General features: G+C 34.5%; 1 protein-coding gene and 1 long non-coding RNA gene across 3 annotated transcripts; one reads left to right on the top strand and one right to left on the bottom strand.

The window, feature by feature from the left end:
- Positions 1-1,801: 1,801 nt before the first annotated feature.
- On the bottom strand, positions 1,802-11,118 carry LOC143642490 (uncharacterized). Of its 2 annotated transcripts, XR_013155694.1 has the most exons (5): positions 11,034-11,118; positions 10,810-10,939; positions 6,025-6,108; positions 3,513-3,598; positions 1,802-2,459 (listed from the first exon to the last, which is right to left on the bottom strand). It is a non-coding gene; the product is annotated as an uncharacterized LOC143642490 (long non-coding RNA). The 2 variants fall into 2 exon arrangements; XR_013155693.1 differs by having other exon boundaries at positions 10,810-11,087.
- An 8,914-nt stretch (positions 11,119-20,032) lies between these two features.
- On the top strand, positions 20,033-20,968 carry LOC143690107 (olfactory receptor 6C2-like). The gene has a single exon (XM_077168096.1). The coding sequence runs from the start codon at positions 20,033-20,035 to the stop codon at positions 20,966-20,968; it is 936 nt and encodes a 311-aa protein (XP_077024211.1).
- Positions 20,969-22,822: the final 1,854 nt, after the last annotated feature.

Below are 22,822 nucleotides of genomic sequence, written 5' to 3' on the forward strand. Positions count from 1 at the left end.
ATTATGTACTTTCCCAGGGAGGCCAAAAAAAAAAAAAAAACAGAATAATAGATTTTAAAAATCCACTCTCTGTGATTCTGTGATGAATTAATTTCACCAGATGCAAGGATTCATAGAAAATATTGGACAATCCTTAACCGCTGATATTGCTTCAATCACATATTTATATATAAGTTCTGTCCTAATGGGTTCTCAAAATAGATTCCTGAAACAGTTTCCTCTCTTCAGTGTGTCTAGGCTCTGAGATCACAGGTTCATACTAGCGTTTAATTTTTGGTCGGTGAAAGTTTTATTTTAATGATTTTCTAACTACTCACACATTGTTCATGAAACCTTTCTTGCTTGTACTCCGAGATTGACAAAAACTGTTCAATGGATATTCCTACACAGATTGTGTAATGCATACCCATGCCATAATTATGCTACCTCTTCATTTTTACAGTATTAATTATTTAGAGATTAATTATCAAAGCCTGAATTTACATTGATCACTCTGACTTAAGTTGGGCCCTGGTCTAACTGAAACTTTAATGAATGAATGGTGTAAAAAAAAGAGGCCAAACTATATAACACACTATGAACAAAGTTATTCAGCCACTGTGAAAGGGAAAATAATAATAAGGGCCCCTTTCTATGAATATTCTTGGTGTGAGGTCTCTGAAATGTCCCATCCAGGCCCTCCCATAGGGAGCCCATTAAATCTAGCTGTGGAGACACTGATCAAATCCTGTCTAGAATTCTAAAAGCTCATGTTGTTTGAAACAACTACTATAATTTGTATGTTATTACTTTGAAGAAATATACCAGATTTCGTTTTAGAAATCTAAAAAATATCAGGTCTATTGGGTTGCATTGAATTGCTCCACTGAAAAATTTAAAGACATCAGACAAAATTACCACAGTGAAAGCATCGTTCCAAACTCTATAAGCTCTTCAGACCAGCTCAAGTAGGACTTAGTTAGAATAAAATCTATCCACTAGAGTTTAACTATTTTTCTGTGGGAAAGCCCAACTCAAATGCAATAGACTTTATAATGCCAACCCCAAATTGTCTTCATTGCTTGAACATGTGAATATGCTACCTTACATGGTAAAAGGGAAATGGCAGATGTAATGAAGTTATGAATTGCAAAATAAAGAGATAATTCTGGATTATCCAGGTGAGCCCAGTGTAGTAAAAATCATTCTTACAGGAGGGAATCAGGAGGAGCATATCAGTAGTAGAGGACACGATATAGGAAGCAAGAGTTTGGAGTGATGCAAAGAAGGGACCATGAAAAAAGGAATGCAAGCAGTTGCTAGAAACTGTAAAGGGCAAGAATAGTATTCTATCCTGAAACCTCTTGATTTCAGACATCTGACTTCTAGAACTTAAGAGAATAAAATTGCTGTATTTTGAGCAATTAAGTTTGTGGTAATTTTTTATTGCAGTAATAGGAAATTAATACATTTGGAGAAAAAACTTTTCGCCAAAAAAGATATGCAAACATATCCTGATTAATTATAGCTATTCCCCAACATAGATACCCTAATGTAATAAATCTACAAGTGAATTCCAACACATCACCTTCCACACAAGTGAATTTTTAGAGAACATGCAATCATATTCCTGAGAATTTGTTTAAAGAATTAGAGAAGAGCAATGATTTTGGTACCAAAAAAGAAAGTCATTGTCCTAATAAAAACCTGGGCACATAAAGGACCTAAATGGACAAAGAGTTGTTCCTGCTGAAAAAGGATTCCCTGTACACAGTTTGATATTCTAGCAATGTTTGTAAGTCACACATTGACTACAGCAAAGTAGTTGATTTTGAAGTATTCCTTTAATCATTCCACATTGATCCAAAAGTAACATTCACTTCAAACCATAATTAACTATCAGGTTAATAAAAAATCATAAACAGTCAATTATTGCAAATATTTAGCTTGAGGTAGAAGATATCATTTATATGATGTTGGTTGGTTCACATTAGATGCCCTCCACATTGCAATGATCTAACCTGTATCTTTCCCACATTTCACTGAGTGTGGCCATTAGTTGGTTATTAATCCTCCATATATCATAATACCTGAAAATTGGGATTGCATCCTCTGGTTTATGGATCTCCATACTCACTGTTCCCTACACAACAATTGAGAAAGCTAATATAACATCTTCAGGAACAGACATTTAAATTTGTTTCAGTATCCCTGAGGTATGACCCAAAAAGTATCTTCTCTATAAACATGACTACCATGACAGCTTTTATAAATTAACATGTACATCTAATCTATGCTGAAAGTTTGAGAATTCCAGAATTACACATGGGCTAAATTTTTATCTAGCTTTCTATCTTCACTCTTGGAATGTCCTTGCTCATCATCATTAAGAAAAATATGATGGTTTCTTAGGCTTGGGATGCATAGGATTTCTGATCAGTCAGATCTCAGGGAAATTTCTGGACCCCTTGATTATTCATCTGCAATTCCAGAAAATCCACACATTAAAAGGAGTGCTAATATAAACACAGAATATGACAATTACTCTAAATGCACCTAGAAAATCTTCAAAAGTCTCAAAAACACCTAGCATATATACAAGTAGATTATCAGTCCAACAGGAGAAAAAAATCAACCATCTCTATATTAAAATGCACCCATAAATATCCAGCATAACATCAAAATACTACTTGGTATGCAAAGAAGCAAGACTTGGGCCCCATGGCTAGAGGATAAACAGTCAGTAGTAAATAACCCTGTCATTATTTGGATCATGTTGGAATTAAAAGATAGGTAAATCAAAGAGATTATGAAAATATGTCTAAAAATATAATGCAGAAGATGAAGTATAGTGAGGTATGGAATTTAGTCCTCTAGCAACAGCTAGTAAATAGCCAGGAATTATCTGGAATTACCAGACACACATCACATACCAGTCTGGAATTGGTGGAATGACTGACATCATATACAGAAATATTAGTCTCCCAAGTCATGGAAGATGGTGTCCCTTCACACTGGCACCACAGGCTGTCTTGGTGTTGGTTCCCTAAGGGAGAAAGAAGCCCTCTCTACTAAAAGCAAGGAAGGTAGCTCAGCCAAGCTCCAATTGTGGCATTAATCAACAACTTTGGAATACTGAATACAAGCTCTGAGCACAGATAAAACTGGGGCAAGAATGAAAGTAACTGGAAGATTTCACCCCTGCAGAGGGGAGGCAGAGCTAATGGAAAAAAAAAGTCTTTTTTTTTCTGAGTTCAACAAGCTCAGAATACTGGAAAGATGCTGTGCCCCAAGAAAAGGGTCACATATAGTCAGGTACCAACTCTAGTTCTTGATTTTCAAACCCAGGGAGCTGGGATCCAGCTCTGAAAAGGTGTTTTTTTCTCTCTCTTTTTTTTAAACTTGTTAACAGCCCATTAGATAGAGCTCCAGGCATTCTCTGTCTTCAGCACTTCCCCAGGAAAAGGCAGAGTTAAGGAATGACTGAGAGACAAAATAACTAGGTGGAGGAGATAATTCCCTAACAGACATACCTTTAAGTAATCTCTACTGGGAACAATGGAAGGCAGCCCAGCCAAGCTCCAAATGTGGTTGTAATCCCAGCAGAGAGCAGGTGGGTCTGAGGGAAAAAAATAAAATGAAATAAAATTAAAAGAATAAAGACAGAGACTTTTGGATCAGCCCAGATCAGAGTACTGGAAAGAGTCTGTGACCCAAGAAGGGAGGCACATAGAGTCAGGTACCAACTCCAGCTTTTGTCTGGCAAACTTTGGGAACTGGGGGTTGGCTCTGAAAAGGGATTTCTTTTATTTTTCTTTCTTTCTTTTTTTTGTTGTTTTTTTAACTATTCTAAGAAGCTCTTTAAAGAAAGCCTCAGGTATTTTCAATTGTCTGTGGGACTCAAACAAGGGCTGAGTTAAGATAGGGCTGAGGAACAAAGTAATGAATCATGGAGGAGATAAATACTGAAAGGCATATCTTCCCCCAAGAAAAGAGGTTTGGGGCACAGCTCAAGTGGCAACCATCCTCCAGATAATTCAGGCCCCTGGGGCTAGAAAACAGAAACAATTTAAGCTTACCTTCTAACAAAGCCTCTGTCTCAACACACACATGTCAGGGAGGGCCTGCTAAGAATTTAAGGCACTGCATCATTTTACACCAGGGGCGACCCCCAGGCTGACAAAGGCCACATTCTAAGGATAGCAAAGGCAAAGAATCTAGAGGCTTCAAAGGAAAGTCTGATAATCTGCTGTGTCTCACCCTTGGGAAACCTAATAATGATTATACCCCCTCCTGTCTGGTCTTGGAAAATCTGATTGGAGTAAATCATATCTGGGGAGACCCTCCTCAAAAAATGGTTCCACATAGGCAAGGCAAGAACCAGATAAATAAGAGCTGAAAAATTCTCATCAGTTAAACAGAAGCTATGCTAGAGGTCTGAAATGATTTAAACAGAATGCCAAAGAACAGGCAGAGAAGAAAGTCAAGCAACAAGAAATCCTTAGGGGGAAAAGAGTGAAAACAACTGACATGATAAACTAATCAAGGAAATCAGATGCCTGGACACCAGTAAGAATTTACAAGTTGTACTAAGAAAAATGAAGATGTGGACAAGTCAAGGAACTAGCAATTCAAATGAGGTACAGGAGTTGAAACAACTAAATAAAGATGTTTAGACAAACATGCAAAATAAAATCAGAGATCAAATGAAGAAGTTGAGGGAAGATACAGCAAAAGAGATGAAGGATATAAAAAAGATATTGGGCTACCTAAAGGACTACTTGAAAGTTTGAAAAATAAATGGTGGAACTATGGGAATGAAAGGAACAATAGAAAAGATGAAAAACACAATGGGGACATACAATAGCATATTTGAAGAGGCAGAAGAAAGTATTAGTAAACTAGAGGACAGTGCAACTGAAATCCTACACACAAAAAGCAGATAAGGAAAAGAATGGAAAATTATGAGCAGGTGTGGTAGTTAGATTCAGTTGTCAACTTGGCCAGGTGAAGGTTCCTAGTTATATTGCTGTGGACATGAGCCAATGACATGTGAATGTCATCTGTTGCTGATTACATCTACAGTTGGCTAGAAGGCATGCCTGCTGCAATGAATGACATTTGATTTAATTGACTGGTGCTTAAATGAGAGAGCTCAACATAGTACAGCCCAAGCAGCTCAGCATAACTCATCTCAGCACTTGCAGCTCAGCCCAGGCCTTACAGAATAAATCATCCTGGGTAAAGTTGTTGGAACCCAGAGGCCTAGAGAGAAGGCCAGCAGAGATCACTCCGTGCCTTCCCACATAAGAAAGAACCTCAGTTGAAAGTTAGCTGCCTTTCCTCTGAAGAACTAATGAATAAATCCCCTTTTATTAAAAGCCAATCTGTCTCTGGCATGTTGCATTCTGGCAGCTAGCAAACGAGAACAGCAGGGTTTCAGGGAAATTAATGACAACAGGAAGCACATGAATATACATGTTATGGGTGTCCCAGAAGAAGAAGAGAAGGGAAAAGAGACAGAAAGAATAATGGAGGAAATAATGACTGAAAAATTCCCATCTCTTATGAAAGACATAAAATTACAGATCCAAGAAGCACAGCATACCCCCAAAGTAATAGGTTTGAATACACCTACTCCAAGACACTTACTAATCAGACTGTCAAATGTTGAAGAGAAAGAGAATTCTCAAAATAGCAAAATAAAAACAATCCATCACATACAAGGGAAGGTCACTAATACTGCAAGCAGATTTCTCAGCAGAATCATGGAGGTGAGAAGGCAGTGGTATGATATATTTAAGATATTGTAAGAGAAAAACTGTCAATCAAGAATTCTATATCCATCGAAACTGTCTTTCAAAAATGAGGGATAGGGTGGGCAACAGTGGCTCAGTGGCAGAGTTCCTGCCTGCCATACCAGAGACCTGAGTTCAATTCCCAGTGCATGTCCATGTAAAAAACAAAAAAATGAGGGAGAATTTTAAATATTTTAAGACAAAGAGATACTGAGAGAGATCATGAACCCACAGAGATGCAACTCACCCCAGTTGTGGGTATTAACCTGGATTAGATGGAGAGATGTGATTCCACCCATTCCAAGTGAGTCTTGATTAGTTTACTGGAATCCTTTAAAAGAAGAAGCATTTTGGAAAAAGCATGAGAACAAGAGAACCTCTACAGCCCATGAAGCCAGAGACTTTTGGAGATGAAGAAGGAGAACACCCCTGGGGGAGCTTCATGAAACAAGAAACCTGGAGAGAAAGATAGCAGATGTTGTCACGTTTGTCATGTGCCTTTCCAATTGAGAGAAACCCTGAACTTCATCGGCCTTTCTTGAGTGAAGGTAATGTCTTATTGATGCCTTAATTTGGACATTTTTATAGCCTTGCTTTAATTTAGACATTTAACTAGCAACTTCCTGCAACTAGCAAATGAGAACATAGACCAAAGAAAGAGTTATTTATTTGGTGCAGAATGTATATTTTCTGTAGCATACTATCCAACTCAACATGTGTGGTCAGCTTATTCAACACCATAAGTACATGGAACCATGAATAATGAGTGAACTCTTGCTGTGTTTTACAGGTTTTTGTGATACTCCAATATATCCCAGAATAATTTGGAGAGAAATGAAAACATATGTGCTAAGTCCCCTTGAGGGACTGGAGAAAAAATGTGGAAATATTAAACTCCCCCACCTGGGGAACTCCATATACCTTTACAAGCATTGGGGACTGTTGTGGCCCTGTGAAATGAGACACAAAGATGTGGACGCTTGTTGCAATCTTTCAGTAACCCCTGTGGAATGAATCACACAAACACACAAGACATACGAGACAGAAAAGATGACTGCAGCCCCAAAGAGCTTCAGCTGCTTTATTTTATATCCTTCCTTACAGCTCTTTTGCTGACCAAGCCTGCTTTTCAGTATACTACTTGTTACATACAAGAGATAGCTAAAAAGACCTTGGGGCTTAAGAAAAAACAAACGTTCTGCCCCCCTCAGATTGTCCTCCAAGTAAGCAGATAATAGTCTCCACAGTTTACTGCCAAGGCCACTTTGAAGCCAGTCACTCCCAATACATTCCACAGGTTTTCTATTAACCCTTGGCTCCTACATTTCCCCCCTTTTTATTTTATAAGCCAGGGTGACTGTGCCTGTCTTAGGTTGCCCTTAGGCTCTGAAGTAAGGGTCTTACCTGTCATTGGCTACCAGTCAAGCTCTCTGACTTTAATTCTGGAGGGGAGCCAAGAGTTTTGCAAGAATTATACTGTTAGCATGGCTTTGCTCAGTGACTGTGCCTATCTTAGGTTGCCCTTAAGCTGTGAAGGAAGGGTCTTACCCATCATCGGCCACCAGTCAAGAGCTATAGTTTATTTAGGGAGGAGGTCAAAGCCTTTATAAACAATGCGTTGGGAGCTTGTGTTTGTTTATGATTAGAAGATATGACAGATAGCAAACGGTGCCTTAGGACACTAAAGAGGAAAAGAAATAGTAAGAAAAGTAAAATTCCTATTCCCAATATTGTTAGAAAATGAGAAGTTTTCCACCAATCTGCAGGATTAAGATTTTTTAGCTTTTGGGTAAATGATTGTATAATATAATTTCCATCAGCTATATACAAATTATTTTGAGATATTTCTAATACCCACTTTTGTAATTTTAAAATATTAAGACTTAAACTATTTGAATGCCCCAAAAGATGCCTTTTTACCTTTTCCCATTCTATTTCAGAATGGTTATATTTTAAAGGGTTAATATAAAATTGCTCTCATTTTAGTTATATTGTAAACTTTGTAAAAAATTTAAATTATACATTTTTTTTCCAAATGAACCAATGCTGTCTCTATATCATTTAGTTTATATTAATTTGCTCATTAATATAAGATAGACTATGCCACAGTTCACTGGCATTTTTATGCCATTTTCTAACATAATACTGTGTCTGTATAGTTTGATGCAACACAGTTCCAGCAACCGCAGCCACTGTGATACTTCCAATGATTCCAGTGATAGCTGCAATAATGAGTCCAATTAGTCTCTTAGTCCTTTTTAGATATTCTTTTGCCAAATGGGTTAGGACTTGTGTTTCTGGAGAGGATTACCAGGATCTTGATATCTGCACCAACAGCATACCTCTTCTTTTCCTTGCTGCTAAAATAGTCTTATTTTCCTGCAACATAAATGCTTGGAGACAAGTGAATAGAAAACAATTTTCACAATTAAAAGTTTGATTTTTTTATATGTATATGACCTTTAACAAATACATATGGATCTTTAGTACATATTTGCATATAATGTTTATGGCTGCTATTTAAAAGGAAGTTATAGTTACTAGAATTTGCTATAAAAATTGATCCCAGTCCTATAATATATATTACCCATTTAGTTATTATTTTTGTCCGGGTTGATACGTCTGGGTTTATTCTTTTTGAGGGAATCCAAATTGAGGTTCCATCACCTGTAATGATAAGAGCAAATCCCCTACCCACACCTTTATCATGCCTGGTTTCCATAGATCATTTTTAATATTTTTCCAATAGATCAGTTATAGTTGTAGTTCTGTTTGAGTTACATCACTTTTCCCTTCCAAATTAGTAAAATATTGTTCTGCAGGAGTTTGTGATGAATTATTATAAATGTTTAAAGAATTTAAAGTAAACAGTGCTTTTGCTAATTGATTTTTTGGTGTATTTATTTTTATAATATTATTCTGCTGATCTTCCCCTTTTTGTTTTATGAGCATAGACTTTAGTGAGGGTTGGGGGGCAGGACCAGACTGCTCCCCATAGGAAAAATACATTCTCTAAAGGACTTCACCTTTTCCTTGCCCAGAAATGGGGGGTGTTTTTAGAGGGCTGAGGTAATTTTTTGGGCAGGAATCCAGCTCCAGGCTGGCCCAGTTATAGCCTACCCACCTCTCCAGCCTGGGAGGATTTTGCTTGCAAAGTCCAGCTTAGCCAGGCCCCCGATTTCCAAGGCCATGGGAGGCACTTCCATGACATTTCTATAGGAAAAAGTTAGTTGCTCAGGACCCTGCCCTGGGCAAAGGAAAACCACATCAATGCTCAGACCTTTTTCAGCATAGGTCCTAGGCCTGAGCTGGAGCTAACTGGAGGGTAGAGAGGCAGTGCCACGTTCTAGCCAGGCTTCTAGACCCCGAGACTCTGACTGCACAGCAGGCAGAGCTCAGGATGTTAATTGCTTTCTGCTTAATAAATCCAAATGATTTTGTAAAATATTAAATAAGTTTTGCAACATTTAATTAGGAATTTTTAAAGTGACAAGTAGCAAAATTGAAAGCAGAATGTTAATAGTGATATGCATCCATAGTAAATGATCGGGTTTTGTAAAATGAATTTATTGGATTGATTGAAAAGGAATGCAGGGATGAGGATTCTTTATAATTGGTTGTGTGTTTTTGCTAATTTTAAATTGATTGCATGCAATTTGTATGATATATATATTTTTTATTATAATAGTGGTCAAATTCCAATTTGCTTACATGACTGGGCCCAGTTGGGTCCTCTGGGAACTGGCTAGGGACCAAGAGGAGCTTCCTGGGACCTAGATATCTTTATTAAAGTACACTTCTTTCTAGGAGGATAGCCAGTCCTCCCAGCTAGAGTGCACATTTTAATTGTTTCTTTTCAAGGTCATGTGATAGCAACATGAACTGCATGTAATGGCAACATCAGGTGAATAGAACAGATACCACAAGCATATTTTTTCCTTGCATTTGGCTTTCAAATTTGATCTGTTCCTGACTTAAGTCATGGTTATTTTGGGATAAATTTAGTTTATATCTATGTAGTTTATATAAACACTGGATAAAGCATTAAAATATTTTGGCTTAAAGGAATTTAGGTATCTATATGATGTGAATATTATTTAGTGAGTAATAGATTTATTTTTGGCAATGTTACTTAGATTAATAGATTAAGTCACCTAGTCTGGGGCAAGAAAAGAAACAGTTTTTTGCCAGTATAATGATACCCAGAAGAAAATTAGTATTTTTTATACCGATAACGACATGATAAAAGCTAACATAAGGTCTTTTATATTTTTCATGTTTAAGTCATTATTTTAAACAAATGTTTTATCACACATAATTACCATCAAAATTATATTTGTTAGAATAATTTTAAATATTTAAAATCCTTTAGTTAATGCATATTTAAAACATCGATATATAGTTTTTAACAAGAATTTTCAGTTTCAAGGTTCTGATAATATATTTTCTTTTCAAATATGAATAGGAGCTAAATTCATGGCCAGTTTCCAAATTGCTATTTGTCAAGGATTTAAGTTAACAAAAGGAGATGGGGCTACCATTCCCATTCATTGTCACAAGATTTTATTTGTAGCATTGGTATAAATTTCAGTAGAATAATTATTTAGATTAAGCCAAGGTAACTTAACAGAACACTTTGATTCAGAACTACAATCCTGAATTGCATACCCTTAGGGAACAAATCTGTTACAATTTCATAGGAACCATTAATGAGTACTGATTATGAATTTTTATAGAAAGGCAGCTCATTATGAACAAGCTCAGAAATTAATTAAAGGTATGGTAAAGAAGCAATTTTTTTAATCTATCATAATAATAGGAAACATTACAGCCTTTATGCTGAAACCAATAACATTTTTGCGTGACATGTTTAAAAAGTTTCTTAAGTAGAGCATCAGAAGCCTCCATACCCATGGAGTGTAACAATCCCTTAAGTAAAGATAAATGTTCCTTTTCCACTGACGGCGAGTTGCCCATTATGATACATAAAACATATATCCGAAAGTCCCTCAGCAATTCCAGAGGAGCTTACCCTTTCGGTTCCGCAGTGATGAATGTTCCAGGGCTTGAATGAATTCCAGGGTTCAGGGTCCCTGCGCAGTGATCAGTGTTCCAGGGAGCCAGGCCAGCCAGTCCGTGTTCGGGCACCACTTGTTGTGGCCCTGTGAAATGAGACACAAGACACAAAGATGTGTACACTTGTTGCAATCTTTCAGCAACCCCTGCGGAATGAAACACACAGACACAGAGACGTACGAGACAGACAAGATGACTGCAGCCCCAAAGAGCTTCAGCTACTTTGTTTTATATCCTTTCTTACAGCTCTTTTGCTGACCAAGCCTGCTTTTCAGTATATTACTTGTTACATACAAGAGATAGCTGAAAAGACCTTGGGGCTTAAGAAAAAACAAACATTCTGTCCCTCTCAGATTGTCCTCCAAGTAAGCAGATAACAGTCTCCACAGTTTACTGCCAAGGCCACTCTGAAGCCAGTCACTCCCAATACATTCCACAGGTTTTCTATTAACCCTTGGCTCCTACAGGGGACTGCCAATTTAGTAGGCTGAGGCTTTGACCTTGGTTTTGCCCTTATGAAATTATGTAAGAAAATACTTACAAGTACATATTATGATAATTATGCCTAAGTATCACCCCCAGAGAACCTCTTTTGTTGCTCAGATGTGGCCTCTCTCAAATCCATCTCACAGGTTAACTCATGGTGTACTCACCTCCCCCCATGTACATGGGACACGACTTCCAGGGTACACCCAGGGGTGTAAATTTCCCTGGCAATGTGGAACTTGACTGCAAGGAATGAGGCTGGACCTGGCATCATCAGCTTGAGAAAGCCTTCTTGACCAAAATAGGAAATAGAAATTTATTAAAATAGAGTTGCAGTGGCTGAGAGATTTCCAATAGAGTTCAGAGGTCATTCATAAGGTTATTTTTATGCATTTATAGCTATTCCTTTTTAGTTTGTAGTATATTAGAATAGTTAGAAGGAAATACGTGTCATTGAACTATGTTCCAGTAGATTTGATTCTTGACGATGATTGTTTAACTATTTAGATTTTACAGCATGGACAATGTGATTGTGAAAACCTGTAGCTGACATTCCCTTTATCTAGTATACGGAAAGATGAGTATAAAATTAGGATGAATAATAAATAAATAATAGGGAGAAAAGTGGGGGGTCTATGACATTTTGGGTGTTATTTTTCATTTTTATTCTCATATGTATTCTTTTGGAGAAATAAAAATGTTCAAAAATTGATTGTAGTGATGACTGCACAACTGTATGATGACACTGTGACATTGTATAATTTGAATGATTATATGGTATCTGAAATACCTAAAAAAAATAGCATTAAAAACAACAAAATAATGAAAAAATACATTCTAAACATTGTCATAATGTTAAAAATATGAGAAATAACATGCTATAGAAACTGTGAAAAGAATCAAATGTTATATCAAGTACAATAAAATGAAATTGCTGAAATAAACAATTCTGCGTATATTTAAGATTGGCAGAAGAAAGTGTCAGTGTACTTTAGATTGAACATGAGAAGTTATCCAATTTTGAACAACATAAAAACTTTGAAATCTATGCATAATTCTGTGGCCTGTGAGATTATACCAATGTATCTAATAAATGTGTACTTACAGTCTCAGCAGATAGAATTTGGAAAAGAAGCACTTTTGAAGTAATGATTGAAAATATTCCAAATTTCTAAGACTAAATATGAAGGAGAAACTAAAGAAATTAAAGACATACATATCTATAAAAACTTGGAACATTTCTGAAGAGGTATTTTTTGTGAAAGAAATGGAAAGTTTGTTTAATATCATCGTGCCTTTCACATGTAAACTGTGAACAAAATAATAAATGTATAATATTGTATAATAAATGTGTATAATAATGTATAATAAATGTGTAGGTATATGTGTGTATGTGAAAAAAATATATGCACATAAATGTCTATGTGTATATATACTCCTCTACTGAAGAAACATTTATTTATCTATTTATTTTTTATATAGTCACAAAGCCTGTAAAATATTAAGGAAAGAAAATTTAATGTAGGATTATTAGGGCAGAAAATAAGCAATTCACACACATAGAAGAATGGTTAAAGGAGGCAAGGAGAAAAAGAAATAAACAATAACATCACCCCTAATCTCAGATAGTCACACTGAATTCATGGATTGAAAGAAAAGATAATAATATTATATCTCCCTAAATTGGTCTATAGATTCCACACAATTTCTACTTTTAAAAAAGCTCAGCAAGGATTTTTGTATCCATAGTAAGCTTGATCTAAAATTTATATGTAAAGAAAGGACAATAGAACATCAAAAATAAGTTTCAAAAGGGAGAATATGAAGAGAGAAGAGTCAATATTTTTATGCCAAGATTTATTATATAGCTACAAAAATCAATACTGTAGTAGGAAGATGAAAAGACAAATTACAGTCTGGGAAGAAATATTGCAAGTCACATGCTCAAGAAAATATTTCCATTTAAAATATATAAAGAACTCTCGAAACTCATTATTAAAATAGCAAAAAATAGGGGGGCACGGGTGGTTCAGTGGTAGAACGCTCGCCTTCCATGCGGGAGACTCGGGTTCAATTTCTGGACCATGCACACAAAAAAATAGAAATCAGTTGACCGTAAATATAAGAGATTACTTTGGAAGTCTCAACTCTTTTCCGTTGATCTTTTGTCTAATTAATGCACATATTATACTCTCTTAATTACAGTAGCTATATAGTACATGTTAAAATCGGATAGTATAGGTCTTACAACTTTATTCTTTTTTGGATATGATTCGGTTATTCTAGGTCTATTACATTTCCATTTAAGTTATAATCAGATTGTCAATTTAAACACAAATTATGGTTGGATTTTGATTGGGATTGCACTGAACCTAGAGATTGATTTGGATAGAATTGAAGTCACAATATTTAGTCTTCTGATCCATGAAACTGGTATATACCTCTATTTGTAGGTCTCTTTCTAGACTTTATCAGCAAATTTTGTACTTTTCAGTGTACAGTTCTTTCATCTCTTAACCCTAAATATTTTTTTAGGTGCAGTTTTGAATTTTTAATTACTATTGATTTCCTTATTAATATACCATTGCATTAGAATTTCATATGTGAACCTTATTCCTACAACACTTATAATCTCACTTGCTACTCCTACTAACCATTTTCATAGATGGTATATGACTTTCTACATGGAAGATTTATTGAAAGCAGGTGATGATGACTATTTTCATCCATCCAGTAGATTTAAGCTTTTATTCCTTTTAACTTTACTGCTGGGCAATAACCACTAGTAGAATGTTGGATAGAGGTGGCATGTGGAGACATCCTACCTAATTCCTGCTCCTAGGGGTGCAGCATTCAATATTTTACTACATTAAATGTCACATTAATTACAGATTATTGTAGATGTCTGTCATAGCTTTCTAGGGCCACCGTAAATTGTTCCACAATCTGGGTAACTTAAACCAATAGAAATTTTTTGTCTCACAGTTCTGGGATCTAATAATCTGTAATAAAGGTGCAGGCATTTCCATACTTTCTCTGAAATCTGTAGGGTTCTGACAGTGACTTACCTAAAATCCATGACATTTTCTGTCTCTGCCTCTGCCACATGGCAGCCTTCTCTCAATCTCTCTCTCTCTCTCTCTGTCTCTGTCCAATTTTCTTTTTTATGAGGACATAATACTGTTGGATTAGGACCCACCATAGTCCAGTTTGCCTCAAGTTAACTAACATTATGTTCAAGTATCTATTTCTTAATAACATTTTAATATGGTTGGGAACTAGGATATGAATACATCTTCCCAAGAGAAACAGTTCAACCAACAACCTTGCGTTTTCAGAATCAGAAAATATCCTCTCTTTTTTTGTGTGCTGAGAATTTTTCATTGGAAATAGATGTGAGGTTTTTCAAGTGCTTCTTCTGTATAATTTGATATGACTATATTTACGTGTATTTTTCATTTTAAATCTCCCAATATGGTGAAATACATTGATTGTTTTTCAAATATGTATTTATGCCATCATTAATCATGATTTAAATTCTCTCAGTGATATTTATATATATTTTATTTTATTTTCCTCACTCTTTCCAGTGGAAAGGACATCCATCTTTTTCTTGAACTCACACTGCACATTTTTCCTGATTAAGTAAAGTGCTGGTTGTAGTGTTTTGTAGAACACCTTTTTCAGATTAAGAAAATTCCCTTCCATTCCTTGTCTGCTAATAAATTCATCAAAAAGGCATGACATTTTCAGAGGCATTTCTATATCTATTTGTCTTCTCAAATAATATTTTCTCTTTTCCTTTGTTAGTATTTGGGAGAAGAAAAAAAAGGATTGAAATGTTCATCATATGAATCTGAAATTTCATGCCATTTCAAGGTATACTAATAATTTTAAGAGTACAAGTATTTCCAAAGCATACGAGAACCAGAAAGACTTCTGCAACCTAAAGCAGAACTCCTCAGGCTCTTTCTTTACACATCAGCATGACCATTATTCAGGAAAATATGTGGGTCTTTAAGTACTGGCTCTGGTATGTGTCATTTACACTGAAGGACATATTTAGGCCATAATTTCACAAGTAGCTTCCATTATTTGTTTTTTTTTATCAACATCTACAATGTTTGATATAAAATCAAAAAGACTACCAACATTCTGACATTGCCAGTATGAATCATCCACAGAGAAATAGGAATTCCCTGCATTAGGTATGTTAATTGTGACATTTTCCCTCTAATGAGTTTTCATGTTCCCTTCAAGTTCAATTCCTCTCCTTTCTTGACCCTATTGATAGTCATTTAATTAAGTTTCTACTTTTTGAAAGTAGATTTTATTTCCTTTTCTGGAATTGTTTTTTACATAGTTCATACATCATTTGGAGTTTTCAAATTAACCTTACAAAACATTTCTGATCCTGTGCCTTACTGTCAGAAAAAGGTTTATGTGTCATTTTATCAATATATTTATGAACATTTTTTGTTATAATACATAGCATTAGCAGAGAGTTCAAAGTAATGGTGAGGACATTGTATGTCAGTTAAAATTACCATATTATTCTCCATTACTTCTCCCCAAACAAAATGATTTTTTCCTATGTACATAGAACTCAGTAACTCAGATCAAGATACTCAGTGACTCAGATCATGGCTATACACTATTGTTTAGTAATTTAGATCTCTGTCTTGTTGTGGACATAACCATAAACCAGGTGTTCCAGACAGTGGCTTTTGAAAATCATTATGTAACCAGGCTCATCCACCCACATAGAATTTACATTGTTGTTCTTTAGCAATCCCAACCAGTTACACTAAAGGAAAGAAACTTCAGCCTATCCATGCATGATGTAGTAGTTTCCTAGAATTTCTGCAGTAAGTTACCACAAACCTGCTGCTTAAACAAAAGAAATCTCACAGTTCTGTAGGCCAGAAAGCCAAATCAAGGTGTCTGTAGGGTTGTTTCATGTCAGCAGCTCCTAGGGAGAATTTGCTTATAAATTTGCCTTATAAAATAGGCAATAATTTAAACAGACACTTCACCAAGGAAGATAGATGGCAGGTACACCAAAAAGACCTCAACCTCATTAGCCATTAGGTGTATACAAATTAAAATCTCTAGTGATAGAGATTTTAATACTACTGTATACCTACTAAAGCCCTAGGAGTCTAAACTGATCATTCATAGGATGTGGACAAATTATGCACTCCTACACAGCTTGTGGGAATGTAAATTCATGCAAGTACTTTGAAAACATGTTTTGTCATTTTTAACCATTTAAGCATATAGCTTCTAAGACCCAGCCTTTTCATTTCTAAAGTGAAAGTACAGGCCAATTCAGAGACTTTGACATGAACTTTCATAGCAATTTTATTTATAATTTTATTTATAGTTGCCTACAAAATTGAAATGACAAATATCACACATTGGAATTTTTCTCAGAAATGAAAAGGAATGAACTGTCAATACAGGCCAAAACATGGAGGAATCTGAAAACAATTATTCTGAAATAAGACAGATGAAAATATGTACATTTATAGAATTTCTAGAAAAAGCAAATTAATCTATATGGAGAAAAGTGATCCATGCTTAGCTGTGAATAGCAAAATTGGGTAATGGCAAGGAGGAGAGATTGAAGAGATCACAAGCAAACTGTTGGGAATGAGTGGTGTATTCATTATCTTGATTGTATCTTGTGGTATCTCTAGAGAGTTATGCATATGTCAAATCTCATCAATATGTGGATTTTAGATATGTGCAGTTTACTATATGTCAATTATACTTCAATAATGTTGTTTAAAATGAAAAGCAAAAAACTTCAAATATATCTGAATATATAAAATCATAAACCACATGCCACAAATAGGCACAGATACTTTTAAAGACTTGCAATAATCTAAAAACATGTTAGACATACATGTAAGAGCAAATTATAAGTGGAATCAAAAATAAAAGTAATGTACTATAATGACATTAACATAGTGACAAATTTTTAAATAAACTAATCTTTACATAATTTCTAAATATAAATTAACATTTTAATGTTAATTTTTTAAAATGTACACTTTTGTCTTGTAGTTTTCACTTTTAGGAATTATTCTCACACATCTGGAAAAATATTACTATGAAGATGCTTTTGATAGAAAGATTAATAACTGTGTAAAATGAAAAACATTACACAGTGAATTCAGGCATAGGTAAAACAAATGCCTACATCTTCATACAGCTAACTTGATTAATAATGTTAAACTGGAAAGAACAGATATTATGTGATAATTTAAGATGTATGAAAGATATAAAATCATATTTTCCATCCAATTATAACATATGTTTACACATTTTTTTCATTTGTGAATAATACCTATAATACAAATGGGTGTACTTAGAGAAAAAAATCTGGAAGAATAAAGTCTCCAATATAAGCAGTAGCCTCATACAAACATATAAACTTTTGTTTCTGCTTATCTTAGTGAAAATACCCAATGATGAAAATTCATATGTTAGAGGACTCTATTCATATAATAAAGGATTTTTGATCGACAGTTGCCTTAGTAGATGCAAAAGTTTTAAAAATATTAACTATGTACTTTTATATTGTCCTCCTGACTTGCATCTAATGTGATTTATTATGCCCTGCCAAGGACATGGTCCCCTCTGAGGTCTGTTACTGGTTGGTTGGTTGGTTTGTTTGTTTTTGCCAAATTTCATTACTCAGAAATGTCATTAATGATTTCTGAATGCATGTCACCAAGGAAATTTTATTCATTTAGTGGCATATTCAGCAATTTAAAGAAAGTCTTGCTCTAAACTGTAAGGCATTTCATTCTGTCATGGTTATTTTGAATATTCTCTCTTCTACCAGTGAATAGAGTTCCTGAAATTCCAGCTTCAGTTTATTTTATTTAATTTCCAATGATGGAGAACAAAAATATATTGAGGGCCTATAGTAGCACTAAGCTTGTTATCAGGTTCTGTCAGATTTATTGAGGATTGCAATTTCAAGGAACCCTATATGTTTAAACACCCAAAAGAAACTGATTTACTATCAGAAATGTAAGTATGATGAGGTTTTCTCTTTGATTGTAATTCCCTTTACAGGATTGGGTCATAGTTTGCTCCTGAGGAGAAAATGGATTTCAGTGATAATTTTTATATTTCCTAATGCATCCAACAGATATTTAGGAAATGTCATTTTTTAGAATTTCCCTTGTGTAGATAAATGTCAGTATCTGAGGTTTTTATGCATGAGGCATAAATAAATGCACAAGTAACTTAATATAAGAAATACCAATGGCAACATTGGCTATACATTCAACATCAAATTAAAATTACTAAAGTATTTTCTAAGTATAGAAATCTGTGTGAATCCCCTTCATCCACATATCCCCAAAATTGATTATATATTGAATGAAGTAGCAGCATCTCCAAAAAAAACTGTCTGTTCATTTTACAGTTTGGGTGAAAGTGAGAATAGACAGATATCTGTTTCACTTTATAGTTTTGTTAACCCTTATTGTATAATAAGTCATAACAACTTGGGGAAAAGTGATTTATTTTGAGGATTGAATAATGCTCCAAATTTAAAATATGAGTTAGGTTTCTGAATGATGTGTGCATTAAAGAGATATTAGGAGAAAGACAGAAGGAAGGTAGGAGGGAAGCAAAAAAAGTTTTAAGTTAAATTTCAAAAATTCTTCTATATCTTGAGTTGATATAAATAGCTGATGGTTGTTGGATGAGAGACTGAATTCTCTAGGAGGGTTCTAAGTTGTAAGTAAGCCATGTGCCATGTGCTTCTTCCCTAATCTGGTAATTCAGTGAAATACAAAAATAATCACTGCTAAGTCAGCCCCACTCAGTAAGAAAACACAGTAAGTTAAACAAGAAAGTGAATTGCTCATAGTCAAATATACCAGGTGCAAAGGAGAAATAATTCTATACATTAATGTCAGAAAATCTCAAGCATTGAGATAATGATTATGTGTTGGAAAAGTAGGAATCCCTTCTGGTATAATTAATGGTTGATCAGAGAAATATCTGTGAAGCAGCCTAAACACAGAATCAAAAAGTTCTTAACTTCTGAAATAGATCTGTTATTATTAGGCAAAACTAGTATAATGAAGACAAAGAAATTCATTTCACTGTAAATTCAAAGGAAAGAGCAGACAGTAATCTCTCTTGTCAGAAGTAATGATTGCATATATATTCAACAAAGATACACATATTGGGGGGGAAGATGGATCATGTAAGGTGAAGAAAAGAGCTTATGGAGGAGAAGGGGAAGTAAACATATGTCTAAAAACCCATGAATAAACAAAACTAATATTTTGGACAGAAACTTCAAGATCCGCTTAGAGTTTGTGTACTGAGCCCAACCTGCCTGTTATTTATCAGCGTTAATTTTAAAATGCAAGATGTTGAGAAAAGAGATGATGGTTGAACTTTATAATTCAATTTGTGAATAGGAAATGATTCTTGAGAGTCAAAGGGCATTGTTGCTACAAAAAAATTGCACCTAGCCAGAGGTGAATTTTAGTCACAAGGTAAAACCCTAAGCAGAGAAAGGAAGTAAAATGTGGATTTTTAAAATGTAATGGGGCATAAAAATGATTATGTTGAATTTTAGAACAGTTAGAATAATCTAAAAGAAAACCTTTCCAAATATCACATGCAGATTGGACAGAAGTCAGCAGTCAGTGATGAGAAACGGTACAGTAACCACATTCATTCTGCTGGGACTCACTGATGACCCTCAGCTGCAGGTTCTGATTTTTATGTTTCTATTTCTCACCTACATTTTGAGTGTAGCTGGAAACCTGACCATCATCACACTCACCTATGTGGATGCCCATCTTAAAACACCCATGTACTTTTTCTTACAAAATTTCTCCTTCTTAGAAATATCCTTCACATCTGCGTGTATGCCTAAATACGTGTACAACATAGCAACAGGTGACAAAGTCATTACCTACAACACTTGTGCGATCCAAGTGTTTTTTACTGATCTCTTTGCAGTAACAGAATTTTTTCTCCTTGCTGCCATGTCCTATGACCGCTATGTGGCCATCTGCAAACCCCTGCATTATGTGACCATCATGAGCAAAACAGTCTGCAGGAGTCTCATCATCTGTTGTTGGGCATCTGGTTTGTGCGTAATAATCCCACCACTTAATCTGTTTTTAAAACTGGAATTTTGTGACTCTAACGTCATTGACCATTTTGTCTGTGATGCCTTTCCTCTAGTGAAAATCGCATGCTCAGACACATGGTTCCTGGAACAGACAGTTACAATCTGTGCTGTACCGACCCTGATTCTGACTCTCACTTGTGTAGTTCTGTCCTATGCTTTAATCATCAGGACAATTTTAAGATTCCCCTCTATCCAGCAAAGGAAGAAAGCCTTTACAACTTGTTCTTCCCACATGATTGTGGTTTCCATCACCTACGGCAAGTGCATTTTCATCTATATGAATCCTACAGCAAAGGAAGAAGTGACCATTAATAAAGCAGTTTCAGTGCTCATTTCTTCTATTTCACCTATTTTGAACCCTTTTATTTATACTCTGAGAAACAATCAAGTTAAGAAAGACTTCAAGGATTCAATTAAAAGAATAAAATTGCTTTCAACTAAGTAAAGAAACGGTATGTAAAGAAATATTTCAAACAAAAAGATTTATTTTTATCACTTATGGTCTGGACATTTTCACTTGTTTATAAACTTGTTTGTGTTTTAATGGTCAATATTAGAGTATCATTAATTTTCTCAACACATATTTAAATGAGTTTCATTTGAACAGTTTCTCAAGCCAATCCTGCATGCTCATTTTTCATACAAATAGCTGATAATGTTCTGCATCTCACTGAGAAAATATTTAAATATAATTCTTAAAAAATAACTTTTGGAATGAAATTAACTTCATAACAGTCATTATTGTGATCAAGAAATTATAGGGTAAAATCCCTTGTAGCACTATAGATATGTATATGAAAATACCAAATACATGCAATAAGAATAATTTTATGTAAAACCTCTATAAAGGATAGATTATGGCTAATTTTAAAACACAAACAACATTTTAGAAAGAAAATAATAACACTTACAATATTGAGAAAATGAAGGATTAATCTAACCTCAAAATATTACTACTACAAACTCATAGAAATGTTGGATAAATTTTAATAAATATTCTCCTGAGTCTGAAAGCATTGCTAAGTTGTAAATAAGTAGTCAGAAATAAAGATGCAACCTAAAGCAGAACAATGAACTATAAAATGACCTGTGGATGTTCAGGAGAGCGTATCCTGGAGGATGGGAGCAGGGGTTGTATAATGGATCCCAGGGACTTAGGTGCGGAGTCTCAGCATCAGTGTGGTGACAGCACTTGGAATGACACAATAGAATAAAGTCAGAACTGTCCAATCATTGCACACTCAATGAAAGTTTGAATTAGAAAATCATGCACATTCACAGAGATATTTTTTCTGGAAAATGCTGTCAGCCATTTAATAGGTGTCTTTGGTAACCTGTGCCTACATTTAACACAAATCAAGCTTTTACAGTCCCTTTTTGCTCCTAATAATCTAAATAATTATACACAAAGAATTTGGAAACCAACACCAATATAATTCCTTGGAAATTATATTATTCACATATAATTAAATAATTACTGATCTGAAATTGATGAAATAATTATTTTGAGCACTGAAAAAACTGTATTCAAAAGGAATTCTGTTATCTTAAATGTAACCATTCTTTATCAAATATCAACTATACCAAAAAGGGAAACTTATGTTTATATTACTGAATGTGAAAAATTAGAAATTAATATCAATAAATTTGAAATATAATGCATTAATTGTAGAAAATTTTTAAATTTAATGAAATAATAATCCAGGTTTTGGGAAAGTAAAATAGCTTTGAAAATCCACATGCAAATGAATGTTAATAAGTAAAAAGGAAAGAAATATTCAATAATTCATTGGATGAACTTAGAATATCAATAAGAAGAACACATGCAGATTAAATGATGGAAAGAACAGGTGAAACTATTGCATCTTTGTCAATATGAATTTTAATTTTATTCACACTTTTCTGAGGTTGATATATAGCAAACAATAGATGACATCGAGTATTGTCCACAGTTTGTAAACAATTTCCTTTAGTCAGTGAAGTTCACAAGTGATGGTGTCTTAAAACTGACATTGCCTTCCACCCTTTGCCCATGAGGATATTCTTACATATTCTCAAAACTCAAGAAATTCTAATAGGAAATTTGCAGAATTAATAAGAGATGTGGTACTCGAGCTGAAAAAATGGAAAATATTTTAAACTCAGTAAACTCTTTATAATGCATTAACAGCAGAAATCAATGAGCAAATATTATTTCAGTCATAATACCTACAACAATGTAATTGTCAAGATAATAAATTCAACTTGAAATGCACAGATTAACTATAATGAAAACTGTACAAAATTTTTAAAGAAATAT

Source organism: Tamandua tetradactyla, chromosome 7 (assembly GCF_023851605.1).
Source record: "Tamandua tetradactyla isolate mTamTet1 chromosome 7, mTamTet1.pri, whole genome shotgun sequence".
Classification (NCBI taxonomy): Eukaryota; Metazoa; Chordata; class Mammalia; order Pilosa; family Myrmecophagidae; genus Tamandua; species Tamandua tetradactyla.

Bases quoted from the DNA above. Each gene is read 5' to 3' on its own strand.
- LOC143690107 (XM_077168096.1), top strand. From the start codon at position 20,033: ATGAGAAACGGTACAGTAACCACATTCATTCTGCTGGGACTCACTGAT.